The sequence below is a fragment of the Catharus ustulatus genome, chromosome 4 (genome assembly GCF_009819885.2).
Source record: "Catharus ustulatus isolate bCatUst1 chromosome 4, bCatUst1.pri.v2, whole genome shotgun sequence".
Classification (NCBI taxonomy): domain Eukaryota; kingdom Metazoa; phylum Chordata; class Aves; order Passeriformes; family Turdidae; genus Catharus; species Catharus ustulatus.
Genome location: NC_046224.1, coordinates 47,787,521 through 47,810,620, shown reverse-complemented (window position 1 = coordinate 47,810,620; position 23,100 = coordinate 47,787,521). Strand labels below are relative to the sequence as shown.

Genomic DNA, 23,100 nt, shown 5'->3' with positions numbered 1-23,100 from the left:
AACCAACACAACCTACATTTCAGAGCATCATCAGTTCCTAATTTCTGAAGCCTTACTTAATTTATAATATTCAAACAATACACCCCTCCCCAACTTTTCCCACTCTTGACCTTTCTTTTTATTTAACTGCTATTTCAAATGCACCACTTTTCTTCAGTATCCTCCAATTAGGTTTCTCCTCTAAGATCCTCTCTCTTCAAGATCTTAATGTATTTCTTGCAGATTGGTTTCCTATTTATAGGTGCACTTCCATCCTCTGGCACATTTGACTTACCAGTCTGACAATGCTCACTTTGTCCAGTATTCCCTGTCTATTCTAGGAAATCCTCTCCTGACTCAGAGATTGCCAGAGTAATGCAGAAGCACTGTACTTCCTTTAAGCAGAAACAGCCTCGACTCAATAGAACAGTACTATGAACTCCAATCTTTAGGAAAAGCAAGGTATTTATCTAGGTAAGTCTTGAAAATAGTTCAATTTATTAGGGTTTTCACTCTAATACTGCAGGACTGAAGAGAGCCTTCTTAACAGTTAGTGTCAAACTCGGTTTAAAATGTATCACAAATCATTATCATGATTCCTATGGGCTTCCAGCTCATAGTTTTTTCAGGGTCAAACTTGTCACTCATGCCAGAAATTTGCAACAACAACTAGAAATACACAGAACTATTTTTTTCATGTTAAAATCCTATAATGGAAGGTTTGGTTTTTTTTAAGATATGCAGTGAACATGAAACCAGATCTGTCTTACTCTCCTGTTTCAGAACCAGCTTTGCCAAATTCAGAACAACACACAACATCAGCACAGTACATGAACGAAAGGGAAAGCATTGTGTGACAGACATGAACTTATAGTGCTATAAATTTTCTCTTGACAAAAGCTTTACAGTTGGCTTACTGACTGGTAATGTGCACTGAATGCTAAGTAAAATATTGTATGTTGGTTTAAGTATTGACATTACTCTGTATTAAGCATCAATGCTGAAATCCAGCCTTGTATTACACAGCTATTAACAACACACTAGAAACCTCAAAAGCCTCAGAAGAAATCCCTACAACTCAGCCATTCTCTGTCAAAAGTACAGGCAGTACATCATTTCAGGTAGAAACTGAGCCAATTTGTTTATCCTGCATCTTGTTTGTTCCAAAGCAATTAAGTGAATGAAGAAATGGCTTGCCTGTCCACGATCACAGCAGACTTCAGCCTTGCCAACTGCCGTCTTCTGGAACTCATTCAGCCAATATTGTCACATGCTTTAAGCACATCCTCAAATCTTGGCCAGATATAACTAAATGTTAGTTTTGTTTTGGTTTGCTTTGTTTTTCCCCAACAGAAAACACTGCAGTCAGACTACTAATGAATTTCCCGTAATAATTCAGTCTAGCTTCCCTAAAATGTATTTCCTGATACAGTAACTCAGTACAGTTTTCCCTTATGAAGGAAAAGGGGAAAAAAAATCAAAATATTAGTGCCCAGAATCTTCAAAACAACACTTCAATTTTGATGGCAATGCTCTTCCTTCCTCTCCATGGCTTTCACATTAGATAACAATTCAAATTTATGATCAATAAGCAAAATGTTTGGCTTTGTTTCACAATAAACAACATTACACATCTTGCTCATGAAAATGCATTCACCATATATAGGACAATTCACATCTCTACAGGGAGAACTTACAGCTACAGTTCTTGTACATGAAAAGCAGAACACAAAGATGGGTATTATTTCAGAATTAAGGATTAATTTCTGTTGAAAAAATCTCATACCAAAATTTAGAGTAACTCAATTACAACACTACTGTATGCTTAGCCAATACTGATCTATATAATTAAGTACAAATTGCTAACCTATTAAAAAGCAGCACAGAATAGCAACTAGCTTTCAGTAACTAATGCAAATGCTCTTGAAATACAAAATTAGGTGCTACTGTAAGTATTGATGACACTGGTCATGGTGCTGGGATATTACCTTTTTTTTTTTTCAAAGCCTGATAAAATGCATCCCCTAGAAAGCAGCTACAGAAGACAACCAAAAATCAACATGAGTTCATTCAACATATTTACCACCCTAATATATTGCAGATCAAATTGACAGCAGAGCCAACTGTAAAGACTGAACAACATTTTTCACTTGGAGACTCTACATTCTGTTGTGCTAGAATTTAACAGCATGGGCCGAATACCAAAGGTCTTTGCAGACATTCAGTGAACAGTATTGAATTCTGCAAACTTTCTACTAAACAAAATTTTGGAAGAAAAACTATAGCAGACCAGTATGGGCCAACCCCCACCTTAATCCATCATTTTAAAGGTCTTTTCTACTGTTCTATGATTTTAATTCAATCTCCTTGTATTTACATCCACCAAAGCAACTGTTACTGAGATGACTGAAGAGTTTTCTTCCCTGTAGACTTTGACTCAGTTCACAAAATCATCACTATTTTCTTCCTGAAGTCAAAATTTTATTTTGTTCTGTATTCTTCAGGTGTAGAATACAAGCCTTCTTCTCTGAATACACTCTTCCAAGTCTGCTCTGCAAACACTATTATCAGTATATTGAGGATTTCCTCTCATACTCATCACTGCATACATTCAAATTACTACACAGTGGCACTTTACTTCTACCATAGGTCCACTAAATTAAATTTTTAAAAAATTAAAAATTAATTAAAAAAAAAAATTAAAAGGGACCGTTAAATGATTATGTATGCTTAAATCTTCAGGCACAAAAACTAGCCAACCTTCTGTAAAAATTACCTAAGCTCTCCTTTGCACTATATTTTACAGTCAAAAACAAAAATACCATTCTTTCTTTTTTTAGTAACTCTGTTATTTTAGCACTAAATATTTTTAATTTATTTATTTTTATTTTCTAAGGCAAGAGAGCATTTGTATCTTCCCAGTTTGAAGTCAAGGGTGAACCACAGAAGACAGAAACCTGGATTTCCAGAACTCCCTGCTAGCACTTTAGTGCCTGATCCCTCTTAACCCTCAGTGTCCCTCCAAGACTGACCAAATGAGTTCATTGTGACATAATCACTGTATATCACTGTATTTTGACATTCTGCATCTTCTGTTTAAATGTTGGTTTCATGGTTTTATGCTTCTCATTAGTCAATAATCCTCACAAGAAGCAGGGATGTATGAACTCAACTTGAACTGATCCTCTATTCCTTTCAAAAAAAGAACTAAATGAAAAAAAAGATTAATAATAAAACAGGCTGTAATACTTCAAAGATGAAAAATCACTGTGTGTTATCAACATGACCTGATGTAAATGACTGCCAAATCTGGTTTTATTTAATATATCCCCTTACTATATCTGAAGAAGGGAAAACTGCATCCCAGGGAGACTTGATTTTCTTAAAATGTCTTAAAAATATTATAAAGAATGTGTGTTTTGACAAGCAGGAATAACTTTATTTGGCCCTGAGAGTCACTGATGAGATAGCAGTCCACAGAAAATAAGATGTCTTAAGTTATGTAACTCCTTCAGGTTTCTCCCACATTTAGTGAGATAAAATTTATAAAGAATGGAACACTACTGTTATCAAACATGATTAATTACTATATGCCAATACTGTAGTATAGACGCATATCTCATAAGACAGATCCATCATAGCCTAAAACAGCAAGATATTCATACAGTCCACAAAACTCTACTCAAACTTACAGCCAGGAGCTGAATTAAACATGTAAAAGCAAAACCACTGAATTGAGTAATGAAATCTAGGATGCAGCCTTCTTCACTAAAACCTTCAAGGACAAATTGGGAAATCAAAAGAAAATCATAAGGACTATCATAATTACAAGTTATAAAAACCTATTTATTAAATTTTTATACATGTATGTGTGTATCTGTGCATGTACATACATCTATACACACACACAAAATATTTGCATCCACATTTGTATATATATATGGATAAGAACACCTGAAGTCTGAAAGCACTAGGATCCCAAACATTCTCCCTTCTGTCTCACACTCACATTTCACCCCATTTTCACATTTCTTCAGTGTACACAGTAGTCATACTGCACTTGTCTGAACAGTAGAACTGCAATGAAAAATTTAGGTCACACATTTTCCTTCAGCTTCCACTTTTGCAAAGACTTTCCCAACCAGAGACAAGGCTTGGGTTTCTGGAGGCAACATACTACCCACAGCATGATTAGGATACCCACAGCATGATTAGCAAAGTGCAACAATTACCTTGTTATTTTAACATTGCTTTGTCAGTAAACAAACAAAGTAAGATTTGCAAAGTTTGTTCATTATAATTACTAACACACACCTCCTCAGCCATATTTGCAAGGAGCATACAAACAGCAGCACTACAAAATAGTATTTTAATATTTCTTCACATTTTAGAAAATTAGCTCATCATATTTGAAGAAAGCAGGTATCATTTCAAATACTGAATGCCTTCACCTCACAAATCTGTCAGGACTGTATTGTAAGAGAAGTTGTTCTAATGAAACACAAACCCAACATAAACTACATCTGCACTTCTCTAGAGACTAATGGGTACATTTCTGCTACCAAATACTAAATTTAAATGTCTTTCAATTGTTGAGAATGCAAAGTCATTGAAATCTTGCAGAGTTTTCATTTCAGTAAGTGAGACAAGCTATCACACTTTCAAAGAAAAACTGCTAACACAGCTGCTAAAGCAGTAGGCAGGTATCTACAGCTACCACTGCACTTCAAGCCATAGCAAAATGGTAAATTTTAATATAAAAACATTGGAAAGGGCATTAATTGTACTAGAATTGAAGTACTAGAATAGCTAGTCATTGGTTCAGTGACAATGCAAGATGCTGAACGCAACACAGGGCAGCTGAAGAGTGAAGAAACAAGAACCAATTCTGAGAGTCTTTAATGATAGCTTGAAGAGACACTGCTGTCACAGCTCCTGGATGGAGGTAGCCATTTCAAAAATGTCATAACCTAGTAATTAGGGAAGCAATTTTGAAGAGATCAAAAGATCAAAGCTCCCACCTCACTAAAAGATTAAGGAAATGGCAAGTGGAGCAAGAAGTTTAAGTAGATAAACCTGCAGTTCATAAAAACTCATCATCTTCTATACTTAAAACAGTGACCATCAGTCAAAAGAAACACACCTGAAATATCTTTGCCAGTTTTAAGGTTTGGCTGGCTATATTGTGACAAACCTAGACAATGAAGACACGTTCTTTGCTTCAGTCCATAATGGCTCATTTTTTCCCAAGACGTAATTTTCCCTGTTATTCAATATTTATTTTCATTTTTAATTCCCCTAGTTCGTTTTTCTGCTATCAAAGCACCAACTTAAAAAATGCAATGACTAACCAAGGAGACCTTGTAGCTGCAATGCATCAAACCAGTTTTGTTGACCATTTACAGGTCACTGCACTATTAGTTTCACATGCCTGTTTGGGAGATAAATGACAACCACAGTCATTTGTTTTCCAAGCTGCACAGGTATATCACCTAGGCAATCAGGAAAATAACTCTGTCTTGCTGTCAAGTGTCTAATTCTCAAATTTGAAACTATATTCAAACAGTCTCTAATACAGTCAGCCACAAAATTCACTGGCCAAAGGATTAAGATGCCTAAGGTGTTTATATCAATTTAACATACAGTATTACCAGATAAAGAAGAGATAATGAGTTATACAGCAAAGCTTATGTTCAACACCTACACTGAAATCCTACCCTGTCTGATTTCCACCCTAAAAAAGAGTTGATGTCATTTATTGTATGTCTTTTACTATATACACTTTTGTTTCTAAACCATGAGATTATGAAACACCATCATTATTATATAGAATGACAACTTGTTAAATAAAAGGGAAAGAAGGTAAGGTGGGAAAACCAGAACTTATTTCTTCAGAACAGGACAGATTCTTTCAGTTGGAAGGCTCCTACAACAATCATCTAGTCCAACTGCTTGACCACATCACAGCTGAACTGAGTTATTTGCCATTTTTTTAAATAATTTTGCAGACCAAGGGAAGAATGTTCAAGGTGAAATTCAGATGTGCTTGTGTGTCAACTACATCCTAAAATTCAAATGAAAATCTCATGGTAGGTATCAGACCTAGAACTGCAAATGCAAGAAAATTTATTTCCTGAAAGAGATCAGAAACCAGAAACATGAATAAGATTCTTCTACAAACTATATCTGGATTAAACTTAGAATACTGAAAAACTCCTGTCACAAAAAAGACTTATGTAAAACTTTTGATGATACTAATAAAAAATATCAAAGCCATCTCTTTCAGCTTTTAACAATTATACTGTGAAAATGAAGATACTCCTGAAACCAATTATCAAACATAACTGCCATTCACAGTCGGATTACCAACTGCCAATAAAGACTATTGCTCACTTGAAAAGTTCAGAGAATTTTCAAATACCTAGGTAAAAATAAGGACTATTGAGGACATCTGCTTTGATATTGCCTAAGAACTAAAGAAAATTTATATCCATTTTTATACTTCAAAAACATTTTTACATTTTCCTGCAATGTAAATTTCCTACATTAAGAAAAACATTAAAGTTATGCTATTGCACAGGTTTTATGTAAAATATTAATCACTACATATTTGATTATCCTTAATCTTACAGTACACAGCATATAAAAGCCTAGTATTCTGTGAATGTTCACAATCTGAGAAATTTCTTAGGCCAACAGGAATGTGACTAGAAGACATTATTGCCCCATCCCTTTAGAGTGCCCACCAGCAGCAGGGTGCTGTTGGGGCTGGTTCATCTCTCACTCAGTGCTGCAGCAGACACCAACACAGATCCCTTGCAAAATTGTTGGGAACACAGCCTGTGCTCTGCATTATGGCAACAACACGTACCCAGCACATCACAGCACTGCTCCACAGCCCCCTTTTTCAACTCCACTAAATTTTATTTTCTCCAATGCAATTTCTCCTGCCATTAACTGAGTTTCAGCATTTGATTTCTGTTGCTTAAAATCCCAGGTACTATCAGATCCCTAATACTGGAATAGCCTTGTGTTTTTATCAAAGCGCGGTGAAAGTCTTGCCAAAGAAGACTTATTTCTCTAAAGATAAGGATTAAACAGCTAAAAAGAAGTTTACTGCTATATATCTACTTGCCTTGGGGTGACTTCATGATGCTTGTATCCCCAAATCTTCTGTTGAATATTGAGTTCTGCAGCTTTAAGATTGCTTCCAGGAGTGAGTGGGAAGACAAAGAGGTGCAGAGTTTGTTATGAGAGGCGGCACTTGCTCCCCTGTATCCTTCACACAGACAGTGTTGTCTGCAGTGGACAGAGGGAGAGAGGTCTTTTGTGCTTTTTGGTTAGTTTCTCTGGCTAGCTGGGTCAAAGGGGTCCTCTGGACTGTGTTTTTTTCCTTCTCTTGCAACTGCTTGAGCCTGTTCTGGACTGAGTAGCACTGGGATCTCACACCTGTGGCCCACCTGGGCTGCAGCATTTCCCAGGCTAGAGGGGCTGAGAACAGACTAAGTGAGCTGGGCTGCACTCATAAAAGGGACCCTTCTGAGCTTGTCATCTCTTTGCAGCAGTGAGAAGTTCTACTGTTTGGTATTGCTAAATTTTGTGCTGGGAAGTGCTTTGTCAGTTAAATAAAACAGGGGTTTTTTTTCCACTTCTTTCTGAGGAAATACTTTTCCCCAAACCAGTTGAGGGACCCCATTTGGAAGTTTCCTCCCAAATTTGCCTTAAACCAGGACAAATATTTATTGGTGCCCAATGTGGGAGACGAGAAAGTGGAAAAAAACCAGTTCTGATTGCATTTTGGTTGTATTTACTCTGTATTGGGGTAAAGCAGTCAGTAACCATGTTGTTTGAATTTATAATGTCTCTTGGGGTGGAGGCCTCCATGTGTCTTGGGTCCTTAGGCTTTTTTGAGTTTTTAATACCTTTCTGGTCCCTAGGCTTATTTTCTTACCCAGGGATAGCTCCAGTAGTGTCCCTAACACTGCTGTTTTTTCAGTAGAGGTGCACAGATTAGAATAGCTATTGTGCTGGGCTCGGTGATAATGAATTACAGAAAGTTTACAAATCCACTGGAGTTTGTTCCAGGTATGTTTGGTTTATGGCTTCTTTGTCCTACCCTGTGTCCCAGTTCCAATAGCATGTTTTGGGGGTTTATTAGTAATTGCACACAGTTTGTTAGAGGAGGAGCAGGGGATGAGGCTTTTCAGCCTTTCCTTTCCTTCTTCTCCTTTGAATCTGTTAAGTCATTTTTTTGAGAATGTTCAGTTTCCCCTGAATGTCAAGGATATCACCTTCCTGGTATTTCATCTGGTAGGCTTCCTCTATACAGTCTGCAGCCTCTCTAGAATGAAGGCTGAGGGGTCCAGAGTTGCTGATGAGACCCCCAAACTTGGAGTAGGGCCAGGCACGGAAAATTCTGAGTGGTGTGGGGAATGGGAGAGAATGGGCCAAACCCTGAAGGAATTTTCTGATTCTCCAGCCTGGTAATTTTCACGTGAACAAATTCAGAATCCAGACAAAGTGGGGAAATATCTGGAAGAGTAGTGCCATGATGATTCTAAGGAGAAAAAGCTCATTGCAATAAGCTGGCCCTGGCATATGCTTATCGCACACTGCTAATACTGCAGGGCAGCAAACAGAGGCCAAGGGGCAGGGAGATAACTCAGCCAACACTCCAGTTACTCAGGTTGTACCTAAACCAGACGGTGAGCCAAAGCCAGCAGCTAAACCAGACAGTAAGCCTAAGCCACTGGCAGTTGCTGCAGGAAGAAAGCACAAAACTGATCGGCCAGTGGACAATGATAACCCAGGCGAAGGATCCTCAAAGCAGGATCCTGATACAAAATCGGAAGTCAGAGCAACTGACAAAAGATCGGAAGCCAATATCTACATGAAAACCACAGAACAAGGGATTCGATACTTGCGAGAAATGGCAGTGGCAGAGATTGTCTTTTCAGATGACCTAACAACTAAGAATCCAGATTTGATACCATGTACGTCTGTGATGTGGCAAAACTTGTAAGAATTGAGCCACAAGAAAATGCTTCTGCTTTAGCAATAATGAAGTGGGATGACAGGGAGGAGACCATGATTGATACGGTGAAGAAGCTCTGAGAATATGCAGATGCTGTACACGGCCCAATACACGCCAGAATCGCAGCTGTGGAAGCATGTCTGCAGGAATTAGAAGGTAAGATAGAGGAGAACCACAAGAAACTCAGGGAGGAGATTAAAGAGGACCTTCTCCAAATCTCGGATACACAGATCAAAAGTTCTGGCCCCAAACGTAGATGTCCCCCAGATGGGGAGAGAAGACCAATCTCACAAGCTGAGCTGTTGTTCTTCCTGCATGATTCTGGAGAAAACATGAAAAAGTAGGATGGAAAATCTACTGCTGCTCTGCAAAATGGGTGCTAGCATTGCAGGACAGCGAGACACAGAGAAGATGTTCCACCAAAAAGAAAGCAGCTCCAGTAGCCCATGGCCAAACTGCCAGGTATGACGACGATGATGACGATGATGATGATGATGATGATGATGATGATGATGATGATGATGATGATGATGATGATGATGATGATGATGATGACGTGTCCCCTTGAAGGAACCTCCAAGACACATGCCCAGGAAAAGAAGAATAACCAGAGGCGCCCTGCCTCCAGCCAAGTAGAGGCTGGGAAAATCGTATTTTTTGGACTGTGTAGATTCGTCAGCCTGGCACATCTGAACCACAAGAATTTGAGGCCTTGGTTGACACTGGTTCGCAGTGCACACTAATCCCACCAAGACACTACTGTATCTTTAATGCTCTAAAAATTATCCAAGCCAAATGCACAATCTTCAAGGGATACTTACCCTTTTATAAAGACTAGGCAAAGTGGAAAAATGCAATTCTCTATGCTATACACTAATGAAAATGTAAACATTTTTGTGTTTAAACCATACTTATTTAAAACACACTTATTTCAGAAACAAGCTTAGATCATATTGCATGTCATACTTCATGCATATTAATGAACTCTACCGCACTATTCTGCACTGGGCTAAGAGACTGTTCTCTGTTTACAGCGTTTTGCTGGAATATATCAAAGACCCAATATCTAAGTTTCACCTAGAAACACCAAGAAACTACAAAAGGCTGTCTGTAACAAGAAAGAACTGAATTATCATACTACTGTAATAATTAACCTACTGTTAAAAAGACCTAAACAATAGCAGTATCTCAAAATTTTCAGCTTAGAAGCAGCAGGGGGAATAACAACACACTACTACAATGCATAATTAGATAATTTGATTTTCAAGCTTCAAGTCACCACTTCAGCCAGGAAATCTGTAAAGCAAATCACAAATCACAAGAAATTGTATTTCTTGTGATTAGATGGCATTCTATTTTAACACATCTGATTAACAGATGGAAGTGGAGTTTTTCCTTCAAAACTCCTTCAGTCTTCATAAAGTACCAACAAAGATGTTAATTAAACAAATTAGTAGAACAAGACAAAAAAAACCAAAAACATGTGATTTCATGTTCATTCTCTACAGCTTTTTCTGTAACACCTGAAATTACAAGATTACCATATAGTTATACCAACATATACACGTGTATACCACTACAGGGAAAAAAATGTACCAGGCTATCACTACAACTTAAATCCCTTTGATCATGCTAGTAAATATCACCAAGATAAAATTGTATATTTGTTTTGTTCACCAGAATAAATTATTTCTCACGTGTGAAATATTCTCATGTTTCAGCCCTCATATCAAGGGACAAGGCTCTTTGGAAGTAGGAGCCTATGTAATTAAAACTGGACATAGTCTCTCTATTTCCTCTGCATATAAAATTATTCAATAGTCTTGCTTAGCATTTCTTTAAAATAAAATTTTTATTCCTATGCAATTACTGATTTGTACTGGAAAAGTGTGTGCTTCTGAAAGAACAAGAGTGTGTAAAGGAACTGTGGAACTGTAAGAAATACAGTATTCCTTATAAGTAAGTAGACTGACAGCTATTAGCTGATATTAATTGATATTCTATTACCATATCTGTATTTATTTGCTTAACTAATTTACACACAATAAAAAAAACAAAAACAACCAAAACCCTGCAGAAATCCCCACAAGTTTTTACACTGAATCACTAAGTTTATGTAAACCATACTGACAGAAGTGAAGTCTAAAGAAAAGTTTAGTAAAGAGAATTAAAAGGGAACACACTACCCCTCTGGGTGCTAAATATAGAGAGCATAAACCTTCTCTTTCCAGTTATGGCTGAAGGAAACTCTCCTTCCCTAAGACGAGCCACAAATCTGAATCACAGCGGGACAAGCAGGAACCATCTCTGGAGAAATGAACAGTGCTGAAATAGCACCTGATAGTGAGAAGTTCTTTCTTCTATCTTAAAACTACTAGACATCACTTTTCCAGAAGATTATTAAAATACTAAAAATTTATAGAAGGAGCCTTTCCTCTTTTCTTATCCTTCTACCCCAATTGCAAGGCACCTTCATAGGAAGGGAACAATCACATTCTGCCAATGATCACTGAGGAAGAGAAGGATAGGCAAGTTCTACACAAATTTCTCTAATAGTATATAAAAGTTCATACAGTGAAGGATATTAATCAAGGATATGGAATTTGTCTCAGTTTTGAACTTTTCTGATTATGACTTAACACAAATTCATCAAATCAAGCAAAAATGCTGATTTCTTCACAGGGTATTGATTGATGTATTTACTTTGGACTAAGTACCAAACATCTTAAGAATAAAAGGACCTTGAAGATACCAGTTTTCTTGCATCTCTTATTTCATATTCTGACTGCATCACATGATGGGCATGATAACATGATTCCTCATCTGACAGTAGCACTGAAACCTATACAACATTCATCCTAAGTTGTGAGCCATTCCTCCCACCACCATCTTAATCAGTTTGTGGATAAATTCTCGTCCTCAAAGTAAACCATTTAAGAATTTTATCACTGTAAACAAACATGACAAATACTACATTCTATATTAACTACATAAAAAAGAAAACATTGTCTGCCAGATTTCCCAATTTAAAATTGTTCTCACACTGTTACTATATTGGGCTTTGTTTAATTAGTTGATTTCCACTTTCAGTTACACCAAAGCAAATTCAACCTGAGTCCATTAACCAAATTATTTCAGAGTCACTGAAATACAATCTGGCTGTATGCACGTGCACATACCTAATAGCATCTAATTCTGAAATGATAGGACAGATCGTCTCTGTGTCATTTATATCAGGGCCATGACAAAATCCTTTTCCCAGATGAATAAGTGACAGTGAGAAGGCTGTTTTCAATGGGAAGAGGAAGCGAAGAGCTGGCTTGTTTCCATGGAAACACTAGCAGCATCAGGCAGAACAGCTGTAGAGGAAGAGGCAGAAGTTAGGAAGCCAGAAATCTTGCTGATTTTACCTCACTGATATGTCAGCACCATCAGAGACCATCTACACTTAGGGCAGATCAAGCTAGTTGATTATACATCACGTATTAAGCCAGAATTTCCAACTAGGACTTTTAAAAGCGAGCATGACAGAAGTTAATAAAAATTACTGACAATGTGATTTAGTCAGCCCATGTATACATGAAGCTGCAGAGTGTGTGAGTATCTGTAACAGTAATGTATTGACTTTTGTCATTAGGAACACATCTTGATGTGTCTTTAAGAAAGACAGCTCCCACAGTGTTAATGTTTCAAGTAGAATGATTGTTTTTTACCAATTAAATGTAATTGACTATTTTCCACTTGTAAATAAATTCAGTGCTTTGATTACCAACAAAAGAAATACCCTCTTTGAAACATCAACCTTAACTGTTTTATTTGTGCCATTTTCAGACAGATGTCTGCCTAATAATCAAATGGTAAAATCTAAAGTATAGCTGCTTTCCTCATTGAATGAAATATAGATAGTAAAGATTTCCATGTATGTATTAAAGGGCTTCCTATCAGTTAAGAAAACAAACCTTTGCTATTCACTATTAATCTACAAACATATATTCTGAGATTAATGGATCTGCACCACTCCATTCACAGTATTTCAGACTACTGCAGCAGTGTTGTTTCCACCAAAAATAAAACTTGTCTTGAATCAGAACAGGCAAAGCCCTAAAAATATAACTCACTTCAGTCATTCACCATAGTACATGACAGGCTTCCTAAATCAAGGCTTTCTTGACAGGTATCAAAACAGGTATCTAGGTACCTGGAGAAAACATAAGCAAGCCACCAAATAAAGACATAAGTTATCTTTGATAAGAATGTTCTCTAACATAATTTCTGTATCTTTACCCTCTCGAGGGAATCTGTAAAATCATATTTTTCCCCTCTCCCATCCCACTCATTTCAGCTGATTCTTCACCTCACCGAATGCTCAAAGATGGTGTAGATGGTGTCACTGAAAGGAACATCTGACAATTTAACATCATATAAAGCAATAGAGGGGAACTTTATTTCCCTCCAAAAATACCACCCACTGCTCAAATACAGCTCCCCATGTCACTATAAAGCAGATCAATATTTTTAAGAACACTTGCAAGGTGTATCTTGATGCCTAGACCACAAGGCTTTCGTGGTTTATTTGCATTGCAGTGAATATTTACTTACAGCAAACTTGACAAATACTTGCTAGTTAGGATTTATATTACCTTGTAAACCAAGTAATCATGATCTTTCCTAGAGGAAAAAGCCATAGCAAAGGGGTATGCAAGTTGCCTTCAGCTGCTGCAAAGGGCAATGCCGCTCAAGTGCCCTGGGCCACGCTGCTTAACTACCCCACATGGCTCTCCTGTTATCCATGAACATATACAGTTTTCTCAAAACATTAAGGAATATACTGCTATGGACTTGGTGAATTTCAGGGCCATTTTTGCATTCCTGCACTCAGTACAGGAGTAATCCATAATCCTTAGGAAAAATCAATGACAAATACTAATTACTTCTTTAAACAGCATCATTTTTCCACTATTATACAAAAGTAAAAAGGCTTTAGAGGTAATTACTTTGAAATATGATATCTGAGATGAGCACTGGCATTCCAGCTCCTGCTGGACATCCGCAGACACTTCTGAACTCAGCACTTAACATTGCCTCTTGTGCTTTCTTACAAACTACTTGGATGTATCTTTGCACATTACTAGAGCAAACAAGTACCTGGCACTTAGGAGCCACTGGACACCAAAATCACTTACAGATATCACCAACAAAACAGTGCACAAGTTTTAGTCAGGTAAGAATTAGATGTCTGTTTCAGTCATTTAAACAAAGGCACAAAGATTCAGTCACCCAGCACTCTTCCTCCTATGCCAGCCCCTTATGCCAGTAGATTTCCATATCTACATAACAGCATTGTGTCAAACAGCCTTTTGTGAATGATTGTTCTATTACGCGTGCAGTGAAAGGAGTATGGCTGCACTCTTTAATTTCATTTCATGGTCTATGAAATCCAGAACGATAATATGAAGACAGAAATAACATTCAGACCTAACTCCTGAACTTGGGAAACAAAGGAAAGTGTTGCAGATTTCAAAGCAATCATATATGCATAGATTACGTTTCATATTTACAAGGTCCATGTTTAGTAGATGTTGCTATCTGACAATTAGATTGCATGCACTAAAAGTTGAATTTTTTTACAATCTTGACTAAAGTAAAACCTCTAGTCAACAAACTAGTTCCACTATTTATATAACATCACTGGATGGTCTTGCTAGAATAATCTTGTGCGTGCACTATCCCCGAAGAGGTTACCATGGCAACTTATATTTGAATTTCTATAAATTTCTATTTTTAGAGATCACAGTTTCGAATAAAGAAAATCACAAATATTAAGTACCATATCATTAACAGAAATTATCCCATTTTTATCAGCATCATAATTCCCAAAAAAGACACTAGTGAACCTAAATCAGTAATGCTAAAAGAAAATAATTATAACAGTTCTTAGGAAAGTTCACCACTAAGCAGCCTCACCATAATCTAAATGGTGTATGAGTCAGTAACTAATACTGTGAGGTAAAGATTGATGTTCAGAGTTTTGTCTTGATTTCAGTAAGCCCAGGATTTCACTCAAATGTTTTTAGAGTTAGTCATCATCTCAGCTGACATAAAACAAGAGTGTATTTGCCAGAATACTCAGAAAATAAGGGCTCTTGTTTCAGGTGTGGAAAAATATTCTCAGTTCCAAACTGAGGTTAACATCACCTTAAATTACTGTGTTCAAGAGTGCTTACTAAGTGCATACAAGTCCTTAAACACAAATTCACTTTAATGCTTTAAAACGCACCAGAAATTCTCGAAATTGTCTCCCTACCGAAAAGATCAAGTACAGATCTTCAAAAAATGAAAATACAGATTTAGACGCTGTTGTTAAGGTTCTGACACCCTTATTCTGGCTGCCTGGATCTGAAGTCAGACTAATTCCTTTAAAACAGTTAAGTTCTAAAAAGGTAAATACACTATCTTCTAGGAGATTAATATTGCCATGTTTCAATTTCCTACTACAGTGTTAATTACAGTGTTCGTTTTGCAAAATTGAAATATCTTCACCTGGGCTAGTAATGGTTCAGGATGACCTAGTACAGATGGAAAATTTAAAAAGCAAGCACCTACAGGTTCTGTCAAAGACTGGGCTGAAAACCCAACTGCAACTCCAGGGCACAAGAGCATGCCTACCTTCCTATTTCTCCATGTATCTTCCATTTACCACTTACTCCACACTTTTTAGTTCTCCAGCAAAGTTGAGCAGGAAGATTCTGTCATAGGAGCTGCAGTTTTGACACTGTTAGCAACTTTCCACAAGACAGTAAGGTGAAAGAAAACCTGCAGGGCAACCACCGCATACACTACAGTTTGTCAGGTAACTGACAGCCAAATTTTCTTTAGGATTCAGACAGCTGAGATGCGAGATGGGGGTATGTCACTGAGGAGCAAAGATAGACACTTCTGGTAGCTTTTCTTCAGAACCCATTCTTTATTAAAAACATATTTTGAGAATCAGCTGGAGCCAGCTGTCATGGGAAAACATACTGGTAGGCAACCTTCAGAAACATAAGCAGCGCTGGCACTCAGCAAGTGACAGTAATAATTGTGGGGACTTTTACTTTCTGTTTAACTTACCTCAATAAGCTGATAGAGTGAGAAGTAGAAACTGCATCATGCCATGGGCTACACTTCCAGAAGTCATCAAACTACAGACTTATGGGCACATTTATGAGACCACCAGCGGAATAGGTGGAACTGATCAGGAGATTACACCCACCGTAACCATACTTTTTTCAGAATGAGGTTTAGCTCTGAATACCTCCTGGAAATCCTGATAAATACACTACAAAATACTTATTGCTATTTTATCATCAAACATTTCCCATTACAATCCCTTTGTCTTGTATTGCAGGGGGGATTTGCTGGTGGTTGCTTCTCTCTGGTTAAATTAGACACCACTGCGTATTTCTTTCAAAGGACTTACAACCATTTGTTTGCTCCAAAGCCCTGAGTTAGAGAACGAACCCGCATCACCACTGACAACTTCAATGAAAATAAAGATCTAAAATCCAAGACATCAAAGTATAAAGGAGTGAGCATCAAAATCTAAAATCCCTATCTAAATAAGAGAAAGTCAGTATGATCACTTACTGTCTTGTCCCCAGGCCCCCAGTCACAGAGCCAGTCAGGGTCACCCTGAGAAATCAATGGAGGAAGAGCCAGGGTGACCCCCTGTCACATTTACTTTGTTCAACCAGGATCACCTACCAGCGCAGACAGAGCAAAGCTCGGAAAGGACTGAGGTCACTCTCCTGTGTCACTGTCACCACCTGACCCCAAACCAGAGACCTCAGGCCAGCTTCCCCAACCCCAAATGCACCTTCATGCAGGCGCTCAGGGGTGCCTGGGGGCTGTTCCTGCTCACACCCACACACAAACAGGTCCACAGTGAGTCACCCCTCCATGCGCCCACACAGGCCAGGGGGTGAGTGCGGCTCCCTTGCAGGCTTCGCGGGGCACAGCTCCCACCTCACCCCCGCACGCTCCCATGGGAAGGATGCTTGCACAGCGGGAACCCGTGTGCCTGGCACTGCCCGCAGATGCGGAGGGGACAAGCATCACCACCCCACGTGGACCGACGTCCCCCCTTGCCGTGGCCCACCAAAGCATCACTTCTGCGCGCACACCCCAAGCGGGGCGAGCTTGCCCGCGATGCCGGCTCCCGCTCGGGGACCCCAGCAGCCCCTCGGCCTCCCCAGCCCGGTGGGAGCGCCGGCCGGCGGCGCTTACCCTGGCGGCACGGGAGGAGTAAGGGTCCTCGAAGAGCGCCCAGACGCGGGGCTGCAGCCGCCGCCAGCGCCCGCCCTTGCCCTCGGCGGCCGCCCCTACGTCCTCGATGCCCAGTCTCTTGGCGGCCAAGTCGTCGTCGCCGTCGTCGGGGGGCGGCTCGCCCGTCAGCAGGTCGGGTGCCTCGAAGATGTCGAGGGCCTCCTCGGCGTCGCGGTGCTGGCGGTAGGTCATCCAGCAGCACGGTTCCACGTCGGTCTCGTCGATGCCCCAGAAGGCCAGCTCCTCCTCGAAGAGCGGCCCGCAGACGTCGGCGGGGCAGTGCAGCTTGCCGGTGCGGTAGTAGTTGAGCACATAGGCGAAGACCCCCGGGTGCCGGTCGAAGAAGAACTCGCTGGCGCCGCCGCTGCCCCGGGGGCTGCAGCCGCTGCCGGGCTCCGGGCAGCCGCCCGCCGGAGGCGGCGGAGGGTTGGGGGGCGGCGGCGGCTCCTCGCCGCCCGGGGACTCGCCCTGGGACTCGCAGGCGAGCAGAGCCAGGCGGGTCCCCGGCAGGGTCTTCAGGGTGCTGCGGTAGGTCTCGTGCCGCGTGCCCCCCACGTTGAGGATCACCCTCTCGTTGTCCTCGAGCTTCCCCATCGCTCCGGGTGGGACATGACTGGGGAGAGCACGGGAGGCGGCGGCGGGGATGGGGAGGGGGGCGCGCCGGTCGCTGGGCGGGGGGCAGCCGGTCGCCGGCAGGTCCGCGGGGGACGAGCTTCTGCCTTAAACGCAAACAGAAGAAATCGAGGAGAAGCCCCACAGGCAGCACCGTAGGAGGACCGTACCCCGCGGTCACGGCCTGTCCCAGACCCCTCCCAAGATCTCCCGCGGACCCGCACTCCGCGGAGAGCCCTCCCGGCCCGGCACCCACCGCCGGCCAGCTCCGCACGCTGCTCCGCGCAGGGCTGTGCCGCCTGGGCACAGCTCCGGGCACAGCTCCGGGCTGGCTCCCGCTTCCCCTGGAAGCAGGCTACCGAAATGGCACTGCTGCTGCTTAGACCGCGTATGGATCCGCCACCGTCCCCACCCCCTTCTCCCTCGCGGGGCTGTGTGAACCGCGCTGATGGAACAGAAAGTGTACGGTTAATTATTTAATGGGCATCTATCTTTTATTATCCTAACAGCCTAACGAGGGGGAAAAAAGAAGGCTTAGATATTTTTCTCTTCCTCCCCACCCCCACTGTGGGAGGGAGGAAAGGGATGCTTTTTGGGAAGCAATACAGAGCACCCCATAAGCGCAGGCAGCAGGCGTACCCTGGGAGAAGCTCTCTGTGTGGAGCTCGGCTCGCTACTTTCTCAGACAAACCACGCAGGCGAGCGCGTATCTCAGGGAAGGAAGGGCAGGTGGGATCCCTCCCGCTCCCCCCAGCCCCGCCGTCCCCACGCCGCTACCTTTGCCGGAGGAGCGACAGCGGCTTCTGTTCCCGGGCGGCTCCGGCCCCAGCCGCTCTCCGTGCCGCCCTGCCAGGCGAGACTACTTGTTGTCGGCTCGGGTGTTTCTCCGCGTTCAGGTGGCTGTTTCACCTCCCTCCATGCTCAACTCCGACAGGCGTAACAGCGGCTCCCGCCTGCCGCGCGGAGATCCCGCTCCCCTCATTTTACAGGGGGGATGCGGCCGTTCCACGTCGGGGCTGGGAGCGGGGACCAGCGGCGGAGCGCCGAGCCATGAGCGGGAGGCCGCCAGCACCTGGACAGCGGTGATTCCAGTGGTGCTCCGGGAAGACGAGCCCAAAGGTGAAATCGTGCCTCATTTGGGGCCGCAGCTCCGCCCCGGGGCGGGGGCAGGGGCAGCCGAGCCAGCCCTGCGCACCCCTCCGGTCCCGCGCTACCAGCACGGGGGGCGCGGGGAGGCGACAGCGAAAACAAACACGGCATCTTTCCGAAAAAGACACCACCTCCGCTCCTGATACATGGGCATTCAGTTCACTTAAGTAAAACACGCGGGAAGGCGCTGAGAATAGCTGTTTTTCGGAGAAATGCAGAAAAAATGAGCCGTAGCTACAGGTGGCTGCGGAGAGGAGCGGCTCAGCCCCCAGGAGAGGATCACGGAGCGCCCGCACAGCCCCGGCCGGCGGGACAGGGAATGCGCGGGGTACCAGGGAACGCGGCGGAGCGGAGAGCCCCGACTCGGGGGAACACCAAGAACCGGCTCTTGAGCCGGCAGTGGGGTTTGGGCATCGGCTTAAGGAGAGAGCATCCAATTCCATGCGGGCTAAGAAGAATAAAGAGCAGTGGGTGCACTTCAGACTTCGTGTACTCCATAGGTGTGAGGTTGGGCGTGGCAGAGGGGATGGAATTTGAGAGTCCTCAATAATATCTGAGGGAAACCAATGTTTGTGCACTATAATATATGAGAGAGTCCCATATCCCTGCTTCCAAGCCAGCTGAGTTATTTTCTACAGCCTACACTGCTGCCTGGTTTCAGCTGGGTTGGTCAAAGGGAAAGAAGCTTCCAGCCCCAAAGAGAAGATACACAACATGAGAGGTGATCCCTCTTGCTGCTTCCTCAAAAGGAAAAAAAAGTCTTCCTCCACTCAGAGGGTATTCCCTGGCCCGAAGGAGGGCAGTGAGTGGAATAATGGTATCTGAAACGTCCTCTTTCCGCATCAGAGCCTTCGGCTGGGCACTTGCTGGCGTCTGGAGGGCAAAGCTCTGCTGGAAGCAATGCTCTGAGGACATTCTGCTTAGACCAGATTGCTTTAACCCAGATCTGTCTATATGTGGCATCCATGATGTAAACACAGGCTCCCAAAGCAGCAGCAACTTTAAGAAATGGGTTTTGGAAGCTTTCTCCAGATGTACATTTTGAAGTTCCTAAAAACAAAAAGAGCAAAATCTACCCTGCCAAAGCAGATATAATCAGTTAATGAGAACCCTTGGAACCAAAATTAATATTCAATGACATTGTTGTAAATGCAGTCGAAAAGGTTCTACCATCCTAGTGCTACCTATGGCCTCTCATTACATACTCGATTTTCTTTGCAGATGGGATTTTTCTGAAAGGGGGACATAGGGAAGGAGTGAATAAGACAAAAGGAGTATTCATTGTCTTCTCTCTGACCTACAAGAGGTTTTTGGAGAAGTGCAACACATTAAAGCTCTGCAGCATTCATCCATTATAGAAAACCATAGGGTGGCAGTAGCTGCCAAAACACTACACAAAATGTATCATGACTGAGTACCAGGACTTCCTTCTGAACCATCACTGTCTGCTCAAGTCATCTGTGCCCAAGTTAACAAGCCAACCCCTCCAGAAAAAAAACAACACACAAGAAACAAAACAAAAGCCCCAACAATAACAAAATCAACAAACTCCCCCTAAACCCAACCCCACTAACCATCCCCACACACACAAAAAAAACCCTCACAACCCACCCAAAATCCTAAGAAACCTGAGACCAACAAGGATGGCATCTCATAAACAAAATCTGTAATGCTATTGCCATGAAAAAGGCATGTATTATGAGCAACCTGTTGACACTTCAGACTTATGAAGAACACGGGGGGTTTTATGCATGGTAAGAATAAGCAACAGAAAGAATTTTTCTAATAGGTAAGAAAAAGAATGGTCTCTTTCAGAATATAATAGTCCTTCAGGCATATAAAATTTTTCACATTCTGTAACTTGTCTGTTACTAAATATAATGCTATTAATTTCTGTGTGTGTCATTCTTCCTTGTAGTTTCATCACGAGGCAGACTTCTCAATGAAGGATGAAATTACGTTAGATGTTGACTTTCCAGAGCTGAAATTTTCTTGAATCACAACATTCTACACAGACATAGTGACATTTATGAATTAATTTCCTTCCTACAAGAGTTTGACCTGAATTTTTGCACTCCTCAGAGCTTCCAGTAAGAGTGAAAGCGTGAGACATATGTAAGAGAGACAAACGTGTCTGCTGAGTGAGCCTAACCATGAAATACGTCTGCAAGGGAGAAAAAGCCCCAACAATCCCAAAAACTTTTTACATGCATGCTCAAACATATTTATTTAAAAGCTAAATGGAAACATTTCTGTAGCTCAGAATTTGGGGCTTTATTTGAGGAACTGAGTGATACTAAGCAATGTGCAACTGATTTTCCCTGCTGGCTAATAATTCCTTTACAAAAGGAAAGGTCCTATGTTATGATTTTAACCAGCAAAGCAATGAAATTAGATATAAGCATCACTATGAGAAACCCAAGGCGAATGAGCATTTTACTTACTACGAGCAATCATTCTTTGGAAGAAAGATTTTGTGCAAAAGCAAAGCAAATTGAGGACAAATGCATTGTACCTCAGCTAAAGTCATGCTCTGAATCACCTTCTGGAGGAGGCCTGTCCTGTCCCTGTTAACTAGGGGTCCCTGAAGGGTAACCTGGCCAGATAACATCTGCCATCCTGAGGAGGACATGAAAGGTTGAAGCCACCAAGTTTTTCTAGTGCAGATCACTATTTCAGATTATTCATATGATGTTGCAATTGGGAAACAAAAAATAATCAATTTTGTAATCAAAAGTTATAACTGAGGACAATGCAACAGATAAAATATGATCATTTATATCAATTTAGTTGATTATTAAGTAAAAGAATTATTTGAAATCTCCACTGTCATTAACATTTTATTAAGCTTCTACTTGTTTCTTTCATATATTTTTCTATTTTCCCTTATTATTTATAATAATCTCTAATATTTACAATTACATTCATTACACATCTTGCAGAACATGGCAGCCACATTATACTGAAGTACACTGATTATCAGTCAGAATCTTACTCTGAACCCACAAAAAAATAGATTAAGAAAACATCTTCATCTTTGAAATAGAATTGTAAGGAGCCATGGTGTAGTTAGGGTTCACAGGACTGGGGTCTCCCGAGAAGAGATGACACAGTAGGAAAAAAAAATAAGGTGGGCACTAATTCCATTGCTTAATTAGGAATCCCCAGTATAACCCAGACTATATGATTAAATCTTTCCCTTCTCTAGTGGTGGGGATGGAATTCTAAAGTGTATGTACATTAAAACTGGCTTTGGGTTTCTCATTTCAAAAGGAAGGGAGAGGTTGGTGTGTTCAAGGGTGAAATTCCCCCACCTCAGGATTGTTTTGCTTGGGATGCTACAAGAACACATGCAGGCAAGTGCAGCCTTTCCAATAGATCACCTCCTCCAGACTGATAAACGTTCAGATCCAAAGTACCTGTTCTCACAGGTCCCTGCTCTCACCTGCTTCTCCCTTAGAAACTGTCACTGTTCACTTTTGATTCCACCTTTCTTTTCGATCAGGGGTAAATTGTACATGGCCTTTGCCCAAATGTCAACCTCACCAGAATCTTCAAGTCACTGCCTTTTCCCTTCATGACCCTGGGGTGTCCTTTGCCCCTCCCAGGGCTACTGCCAGAGGAATTAGCAATGCAAGATGGTGGAAGGCAAGATTACTCACCTGTTTCTGCTGTGATTCAAGTGTCTTCGTCAGTGCTGATTCACGTTTGTGGGATGCAGATTTTCTCAAGAGCTTTAGGATATTACATTCTGCTTATAAAAGGAGGCTTTGCCTCAGGCTCTGTCCACACGCATATTTTTTAGTGTCCAGTGCTAAAGTAGTTGAAATGAATTTTTGATCTATCCTGAAAATTTCCTTCGATTTCAGGAAAAGGTCAGTGATGCGGTTTTCTCATTTGCAGCTAACCAGTACATGATGCCATTTCTGAGGGTCTGGCACCTCTCAGCTAGACAGTGTCTTTGTAAAGACTCATTAGGCAGTGAGAACAGTGCTGAACTCCTCAACAGGCATTTACTCCTT

At 41.5% G+C, this 23,100-nt stretch overlaps 1 protein-coding gene across 7 annotated transcripts in view; it reads right to left on the bottom strand.

Moving 5' to 3' along the window:
• KCNC2 (potassium voltage-gated channel subfamily C member 2) overlaps nt 1-19,366 on the bottom strand; it is a 102,774-nt gene extending 83,408 nt beyond the window's left edge. The window contains exons 1-2 of one of the 7 annotated variants that reach the window (XM_042779233.1): nt 18,707-19,366; nt 17,279-18,032 (exon numbers count right to left, since the gene is read on the bottom strand). In XM_042779233.1, the coding sequence (XP_042635167.1) occupies nt 17,279-17,911 (633 nt within the window). In that variant the 5' untranslated portion in view covers nt 17,912-18,032; nt 18,707-19,366. The remainder of the gene's footprint in view (nt 1-17,278; nt 18,033-18,706) is intronic. The other 6 variants (XM_033059159.2, XM_042779234.1, XM_033059158.2 and 3 more) reach the window with 6 other exon arrangements.
• Between the last annotated feature and the right edge of the window lie 3,734 nt (nt 19,367-23,100).